Below are 8,829 nucleotides of genomic sequence, written 5' to 3' on the forward strand. Positions count from 1 at the left end.
AGCCATGCTCAGCCTCACTGGACCCAACAGCAAAATTCTCTACAGCTGGGACGAGTGCTTGAACTGATGGTGGAAAAACAGGATTTGCTGAGGGAGACAAATGAATAATACATACAGTTCATAAGCAGATATATTCATAAGGAGCAACGGACTACTGTTGCAGGCTTTTGCCTGTAACATATGAACAGTATTGGAATACATTATGATATGTACTGTCATCATCTCTGGAATGTGTCCAAGCCCTTTAATTCTCTATTAATAGCAACAAATGGAAATTCTTATCCAGAACTAGGGGGACGGGTACTGAACAGGGTGATCTGAGCTCTCTCCCAGTCCCTGTGATTCCCTAAGTGACCTGGCACATATTAAACTGATTTTGGCAGCACAGAGTTCCTTCTAAAACCATAGATTAAATTCATTGCTGAAAAAACCCTTTTGGTTTGATTTTTCTTAACATTTATTATACACTTAGGATAAATTTATTGTGGCTTTGGCATATGTAAGAAGAGAAATTTAACTTTCGGTAAGAACAGAAATATAGTTCCCAAAGGCCCCTATGTGAAGAATCATAAAGCACAGATAAGGTTAGCTTAGAAACAGGATTCATTTCTTATCCTGAGAGTGTGACCAGACAGGCTTACGTTTCTGAATAAAGGCTTCAATACCTTCCTGCCCATCTCTCAAAGTCAAATTGTCTGCCATGACCTGACTAGTCATTTTGTAAGCAGTATCGACGTCCTGTGTCATCTGTCTGTAAAAGGTGGCTTTCCCCAGTGCCAGGATGGATTTACTGCTTTCACATATCTTGTGAGAGATTTTCATGGTCTCTTCTTCCAGCTTGTCTTCTGGTACCACCTTGCTGACAAGCCCGTGCATTAATGCTTCTCGGGCAGAAAGAGGTTCACCTGTGAAAAGCATCTCTAATGCCACCTAAACAAGAAAAAACATCGTATTAAGTCAATTCAACTGCCTTATTCATTTGGTTTGTTTGGTGTATTTCAGCTTCCTCCTTCAAGTGCAAGTTACTCTTTTGAAAAACGTTAAGATTTAAATCTTTTGGCCTGGTTAACTGCCAAGGGGATATTTCAGCAAAGAGAAGGACTGGGTCTAAAGCTGGCCTTTTTTCAAACCTGCCCACTGATTGCAGCTGTCCTAGGCTGACACCTCGTGAGCTTCTTTTCAACAGCCCAGAATCTCTAGCAATTGCAGTAGGAATTAAGAGAGATGTGGATGGTCCACAATGTCAAATGATCGAACTCGGTATTTTAAGCTGGGCATATAATGATAAATACTACGTCAATGTGTAGTTTTTGAAAATACCTGCCTTAGTTTAAGGTTGGTTGGGGTGTTTTTAAATATGTCCTTTTTATAGCCACATCTACTTCAATCTCCTGCCACTTCCAGCATCTTGTACTTGAGGTTTCAAATTAAAAAACCACCCAAATACTCAGTGACTTTTCAATGTTATATATCAGTAAGAATATTTTTTCCATGACTCCTGATGCAATTGACCGATGCCCTGAATCATAAGAGCTGATTATCCTCATTAGTATCTTTGCTCTAGTAGATAGAAACAACAGCAACTTTTCATTCGATAAATGGTAAAATCAGTAATCCTGTGAACTGTAGGGAATGTTCTTGCTACTTTGAAAAGTGGCACAGAGAAAAGCATACCCCATGCTTTTTAAGAAGGTAATCATAAAACCCAGAAATACTAATTCAGAAACAGTTAGAACTGTACACTATAGCACATTGGAAAAAAACCCAAAACGCCACAGACACACTATATTTGAACAGGATGGCCTTACAGATGGGAAATTTAAAGTTGAAGCTTTTATCCAGCAATTGGACTTGTGCAGTTAAGTCCTTGCATCTCACTCAGCAGAGCCTTGCTGGGCTTGGACAGTCTGTCAGCATGAATCTAACTAGATCAGAACTTAAAATTTCTTTTCTCAGTTACAGAAGCTTTACAGATTTACTATTGTTTATGCAGTGAGAGATGTGTAGTCGCAATCAGTAGGAAATAAAGCAGGAAGAAAGTATAGGAGGGTTTTAGATGCTATTTAAAGCATCTTGATCTACACCTAGGCAGATCATGCTGGCAGTGAAATGTCACTGCCTGGCAAGAATTGATACCTTGGTGGGATTGATATCCTGAACTTGCAGGGGTTTCCTCACCAGGGGAGCACATCATTGTCTAAAGGACAGCCCTGTCTGTGGGAAAGGAAAAGGATCGCTGAGCTGGTGTACTGCTGGTATGAGTTCATGCTGGTTGGAATCGCATCAGTAGGAAGCTGCTTTCCCTAAACAGAGTTCATCCCTTTATTATTTTTCCCAGTCCAAAGAGTTATGAAGATGTCTTTTGCAATGAAGAATTTTGAATGTTGTACTGCAGGGAAGTAAAGTTTAGGCAATGGAACTAAAACTCCTAACATAGGAACCTACTTCTTGCAAAATTAGAGTACCGGGGGAGGAAGCCTACCTTTCTTGGAAGAGATCTGCCCAAGGCCACAGCTGGTGTGGAGCAAAACAGTCCGATGTTTACACCAGGAGTAGCAAATTGAGATTTCTCACTTGCCACTGCAATGTCACAGCTTGCCACAAGCTGACAGCCTGCTGCTGTAGCCAAGCCATTTACTTTGGCAATCACTGGTACGGGAAGTTTCTGGATTAAAGTCATAACCTGCATGCACAAAAGAAGGTGGTCAGTTAGTCCCTGAAATTTAAGCAGTGGCTGTTCTAAAACTTGCAACTGCTTCACACACCTGATGTGTGCATTCTTCATCTTTATTAACTGGAGTTTAGTAAAAGAAGTAAACTCTCTGCAAAACTTGTTTTAATGCACAAGACCACTGCTGTTCCAGTAGCTGCTCAGTTGTGTTTATGTAGCATGAGATGGTCCTGCTAGCACCAGTGCAAATGGAGAACACAAAAATGAAAGGCAGAAACACTTGTTAACAGATCTGCAATGAGAGCCTGGGTGCCTCTGCACTGCAGTTATAGTGTTCCTGGCTGTGGGAACACGTGTATGGAGACACACCATCCCCACCTTCAGTTGTCCCATAAGGGAAAACTAAGTTAATAAAAGTCTCTGTCCCAAGAAATTAAACCAGCCTCTTGCTGGTTTCTGCATGATCTTGAGCCTGGGTTGATCTCATCCACACAGAATCACTGGATGTCTTTCTAGGCTTACTCTGCGTTCCAGGGAGAGGCTTACCTGCCAGGAAATATTTTTTCCTGCTTGCATTAGACATAAGATGGGAAAGCACACTTATTCTCTCTCTCTCTCTCTCTGAGATAATTCTTGAAGGTTGGATATTCAACTTCAGATAGCTGAAGTTAAGAAAGATGAATTTGTCTTAACTTTTCTAACTCAGGTTCTGTTTCCAGATAGTGGGAATCAACAAACTCATCTAATTTTAATGCCTGAAGATAGAAAACGCTAGTTAAATTATTACAGTCATTATCCAAATTAAAAAAATAAAATAATCTCATATTAGCACAGTGTAGCAAGATAACAAATTTTCATTTGCTACTTCAATTTCTCCAGTAGATTAAGTCTAGCAAATTTTATCTTGCTTAGGTAAAATTTCCTACATTCAGTTTGGAATTTGATCAGTCTTTGTCTCCGTTCTTCTATCTTTGTTTAAAAGATAGAAGCAGACAACAATACATATGCAGACAAAAAACTATAGAGTACTCTCATGGTTATAAAAATTCAAAGTCAACTGCTTCTCCGAAAAAATAAAACAAACACCCTGGTACTTATGGTTTTGTATTTGAAAAGCCTCTCTATGATATTCTCAGCTGTCTCAAACTGTATGTGGAGAGTACTTAGTTGTCAGATAATGCATTATACAGTATTGCTAACACTGTTATATGCATGGGGAAACAGAGATATAGCAGCTGACATGATCTGCTTAAGGTTACCAGTCATAGACAGATGTAGAAGCCAAGGTTCCTGTAAACCAGTCCAGTGCTCTGGGCCCCCTAGTCCGTAATGCTGTAGGCATGTCACTTAGGGTTGGATCCATTCTACTTAAGTACTGAAATTTAGGAAGACATGATTTCATTTTGGAAGCCCTCGAAAGTACCTTTCTCTCTCTGCTGACCAAAAAAAAAGCTACAGTCAATTATTCTACCAGACAACTAAAATCTAGATATTAGTTAGGATCCTAAATAAAGCCTAAATTAATGTCTCTATTACTGTTTGCCTGTAAAGTGTCATTATTATTTAACAGTAAGACCTTCTTCCTCCACGAGGATAACAGCAAGTTGTGATTTATGAGAAACTTAAATCCCTTTAGGATACTTAGGTAGAGAGTTTAAAGCACCTGTCACTACCATCAACATCAGAAAAGGGATCTCTTCAATTGTCATGTCATCTCTTATATTTAATTTCTTCCTGAACTTGCGTTGCCGATTTCACAGAAGCATTTAGGTTGGCAGTGACCTCTTGAGATCATTGAGTCCAACCCCCCTACTCAAGCAGGCTTTGTTGTTTTTAACTCTAAATGCTGACATTCTGTTATTTTTCACTATTTCTTGTTATTAATCAAAGTTAAGCTTGCTACACTACTCATTAATCCTGAATATAGCTACAATGCTAGATATACATATAAGATAATTTAAATTCTGGTCCTTAAAATGAGAAATTTACCAACTCTTGATTTCATGCTATATGGAATAAGTTTCACGTATTTTCTGCCTGATCTTTCCTATTCTGTGATCCAGAAGCTGCATGGTTCAGTTTTATACTGACAACATACTGATATTCTGCCCTGCAACTGCAAAATTAATATTAAACTACTGGCTGGTAAACTATTAGACCTTGGCTCCTTTCTGATGAAGCCTGTCACTCAGTCATATTTGTGCTTACCTCTGTGTGATCAGCATACCAAAATGAAATCCAGGCAAAGCTGCCAGGATGATTGCTTCATATTACACTGAAGGCCCTTCAGTGGTAACTTTCACACATGGATTTTACAGCATGTGTCAAATATGGGCTTGACAATGTGCACAGAGATCATTATTACTCGAGGAACTAGAACAAAAGGTTTCAAATTACTTTCTGTGGTCACACTGAGCAGGATTAGGTGTCAAATTCTAGTGCCGTTACAATCAAAGGGGGGTTTGCCATTCTCTCCAAAGGCTGTGGGATTCACTTTAACTTCCTGACTTCCAGGTCTATGCCTTTGTAACAAGAACTTGGTATGGTCCGCTGACTGCGCAACCAGCAAGCCAGATCTTACTTTCACATTGTCTACTTGACGTTTAAGCTGGTCTTGAGTTATTAGCTAGATGCTGGGAAAGAACATTTGATCACAAGTGATTTGAAGGTGGTTATCCGTAGATTTCTAGCAAAGACATTGCCCAAATACTCAGCTGCAAGGAACACTGGCTAAACTAAGGAACATGTCATGACTGTACCCACTGTAGGAGACATGCACATTGGTATTCTAGCCCTTTTATTTGCAAGTAGAGAAATCCAGGGAAAACATAATTTCACCAGGATCAGGTATTAAAATGGCAGAGCAGCAAAAAGCAAAGAAGAGTCTGTGCTTTAGCTAGCAAATGAGCAATGCTGTCCCTCCTTAAACCAGTATCATTGTTTTGCTCTTAATACCAGGCAAAAGGGGTGGCACTTAACTGCTTACCTCTGCACATATTTCAAATACTTGGGAATGATGTTTCACATCATCTTCACTTGTCAGTTCCTTTAAATCATGGCCAGAACAAAAGACAGGTCCTTCAGCTGCAAAGAATTTCAGGAAAAGTCTGAATTAATCAAGAAACCAGGGGCAGCAGCGTATCAGTGCCCCAGCTAAAGGTACGTCAATGAGGTGTCAATGGTCAAACAGGAGCTTCAGGAGGGAGTTTCACACAGAGATCTGTAACATTGCCTTCTGGGTTTTGGAGCAACTTTAAATTGCCACAATGCAACGTTTAACCACAGTAATCCTGGGCTGCATCAAAAGAACTGTGGCCAGCAGGTCAAGGGAGGTGATTCTGCCCCTCTGCTCCACTCTTGTGAGACCCCACCTGGAGTACTGCATCCAGCTCTGGAGTCCTCAACATAAAAGACATGGACCTGCTGGAGCATGTCCAGAGGAGAGCCACGAGGATGATCCGAGGGCTGGAGCACCTCTCCTATGAGGAGAGGCTGAGAGAGCTGAGGCTGTTCAGCCTGGAGAAGAGAAGGCTCCAGGGAGATCTTATTGTGGCCTTCCAGTACCTAAAGGGGGCCTACAGGAGAGCTGGGGAAGGACTTTTTACTAGGTCATGTAGTGTCAGGACGAGGGGGAATGGATATAAACTGGAAGAGGGCAGGTTTAGATTAAACATTAGGAAGAAGGTTTTCACTTTGAGGGTGGTAAGGCACTGGAACAGGTTGCCCAGAGAGGTTGTTGAGGCCCCATCCCTGGAGGTGTTCAAGGCCAGGCTGGACATGGCCTTGGGCAACCTGGTCTAGTGGGAGGTGTCCCTGCCTATGGCAGGGGGGGGGGGGCTCCGTGGTCTTCTAAGTCCCCCCCACCGAAACCATTCTATGATTCTATGATTCTAACAAACATAAACATTTTTAAAGGCCTATTTTTACTTCCATCCCAAGTTAACTCAGTTAAAAATAAGGCACTTCACACCTCTGATCCCAGTTTCCTGTAAGGATACTGTTCTAAACAGCTCCTTGGTACAATATATACTAGTCAGCTGGAGCAAGAATGGAGTGCTCTGCTCTCAGACTAGTAAATACAGTTAGTCCCTATTTATAGTATCTAGCACTAATAATGAACTTTTGCTAAACAAACATCGAGATTTTGCTGTCATGATGTTCAAGGCCACAATAGAAAAAACAAAGAAAAAAGGTTGTTCTGCTAGAGGAGAACCAGAGGGGTTGTTGGGGCATCTTTTCCTTCACTGCTAAAACTGTCATCTAGAGAATCCCAAAAAACATGTCCAGGGTTTGGGCAGCAAATGAACAGTCTTCTGCAGACTTAAGTTTTGGATTTGCTTGCCTCCAGTGGCAGCTAAGGTCAAAACACCCTTTACGGGTACACCATCTTTACAACAGTGTTCCTTTGTCACGAGCACGTATCTGCTGTAAGAATAAACAAATTTGATGCTTTTGAATCCTTCAGAACTTCTCATTTATTTGTACGGACATGACACTTCCAGCTACAACTATGCAGACACAACTTTAGCTATGCATTTGTTTCTTACGGACCAGATTATTGTGGCACAGTCTATCCAGAAATACGTATCTGGAAATTAATCACATCTGTATTTGTGCCTCATTGAAGAAGAATCTACTGCTAAGTCTGTACTAAAGACTCAAAACATTCCTTGAGAAGTGTTTTATTTTTTTGAGATTTCTTCTTTTGCATTCCACTCAGCAAGGGAATTGGAAATCAAGAGGAACATGCAATTTCTTTTTAAATTAAAACCAAAAAACAAATGAAATTGTGCTCTCAAACTCCCAGACTACTGTACTCCCAAAGAAGAACCTGAAGTGTTTCACAAAATTTGTAACTGCTGTTTGAAACATTGAATTTATACATTTAAACTCACCCCTGTGAAGTCACTTACTTCCACTCTCATGTGTGTGTGAACTAACACACAGTGTTTTCCTCTATGTACAGGAAACAGCAGCATCCTAAATTAATAAACCTATTTCTCCGAGACATTTGGAAGGGTGTCAGGGGAAGATTATCTTAAAATAGCAGAGCAAAAAAAGATGGCTTAAGAAGAGCTCAAGTTTCATTATCTTTAAGAACTCTACAGGTTAATACCTAAATGGAAGAAAACTGTAATAGGCTCTGAGAGATAATGTTTTACATCTGCAGGTTCTGGGTGACTGCAGTATCACTGTTATGGTCGCTCCTTCACCGGAGAGTTTTAAGAACAGTTTTGAGAAACCAATGGCAAAGGTAGCGAGGCTGATCCTGGCTTAGAGTAAGCGAACAGAGCGCATGATGTGAAGAAACCTTGTGAGCCCTGTTTACTACGGTCTACACCTGCCACCGGAGGCAACAAGTGTCATACCAGCTTAGCCCGTTCCTGCATGAAAACCTGTACCTGGGAATGTAATTTCTTCAGTTCAATAACCATTAGAACCTGGATTTTGCTCTGTTTAAAGTATTCTTTACATACAGTTTTTAAACCAGTTATTTCATCTACTGATTGTTTATACAAAAGGACAAAACTCATCGACTCTGTAAACACAATGCACAACCCGACTGCAATACTGACACTTCAAGACCTGTTCCTAGTGTGTCAACCATCAACAAAAATATAACAAAGCCCAAGTGAATTGTTAATGCCGTGTTCAAGAATGAGGAATTAAGTACATGAGAGCGGACACTGGGATGCGTATAAAAGAAGAGCAGAGAGCGAGGTGTGAAGGGTGAGGCACCCCCAGGACACCCTGCAGGGGCCCGGCCAGCAGTACGGAGAACAGCACCCAGGCCCCTTCCCATTTTCTGTAATTCTGTGAGAGATTTCAGCTTAAACTCCATATCATCCCCCTTTCTGCTCCTTCCCTCGCCCCCCGCCTTCTCTTCCATTGGCCTGAAGTGACGCGAAGTACCTGAAATGATGATAACTCGGAGGTCTTTGCTTTTGACGTCGTGCAGCAGGTCCTCCCTGAGGGACTGCAGCATGGCGAGGGACAGGGCGTTTCTCTTCCTCGGGTTGTTCAAGATGATGTTCCTGTAAAAGCCGTCAAAACACAAAGAGGGTTCCTATAACACAACAATAACCGCATCCAGAGCCTGAGGGACGGGCCCGCAGAGGTGCCTCCACTCCCCCCTCCCCGGCCCCTCACCGGACGCC

General features: G+C 41.4%; 1 protein-coding gene across 1 annotated transcript; it reads right to left on the reverse strand.

The window, feature by feature from the left end:
- Positions 1-422: 422 nt before the first annotated feature.
- On the reverse strand, positions 423-8,707 carry ECHDC3 (enoyl CoA hydratase domain containing 3). The gene is made up of 4 exons (XM_009882949.1): positions 8,585-8,707; positions 5,658-5,755; positions 2,483-2,683; positions 423-930 (listed from the first exon to the last, which is right to left on the reverse strand). The coding sequence occupies exons 1-4, from the start codon at positions 8,655-8,657 to the stop codon at positions 604-606; spliced, it is 699 nt and encodes a 232-aa protein (XP_009881251.1). The 5' UTR covers positions 8,658-8,707; the 3' UTR covers positions 423-603.
- Between the last annotated feature and the right edge of the window lie 122 nt (positions 8,708-8,829).

This window comes from Charadrius vociferus, unplaced genomic scaffold, assembly GCF_000708025.1.
Source record: "Charadrius vociferus isolate BGI_N301 unplaced genomic scaffold, ASM70802v2 scaffold32, whole genome shotgun sequence".
Lineage (NCBI taxonomy): Eukaryota > Metazoa > Chordata > Aves > Charadriiformes > Charadriidae > Charadrius > Charadrius vociferus.

Excerpts from the sequence above, each read along its gene's own strand:
- ECHDC3 (XM_009882949.1), bottom strand. The coding sequence starts at position 8,657 with ATGCTGCAGTCCCTCAGGGAGGACCTGCTGCACGACGTCAAAAGCAAA. Across the intron at positions 5,756-8,584 it reads CCGAGTTATCATCATTTCAG|CTGAAGGACCTGTCTTTTGT; the intron begins GTACTTCGCGTC and ends AATTCTTTGCAG. Across the intron at positions 931-2,482 it reads GCAGATCTCTTCCAAGAAAG|GTGGCATTAGAGATGCTTTT; the intron begins GTAGGCTTCCTC and ends TTTCTTGTTTAG.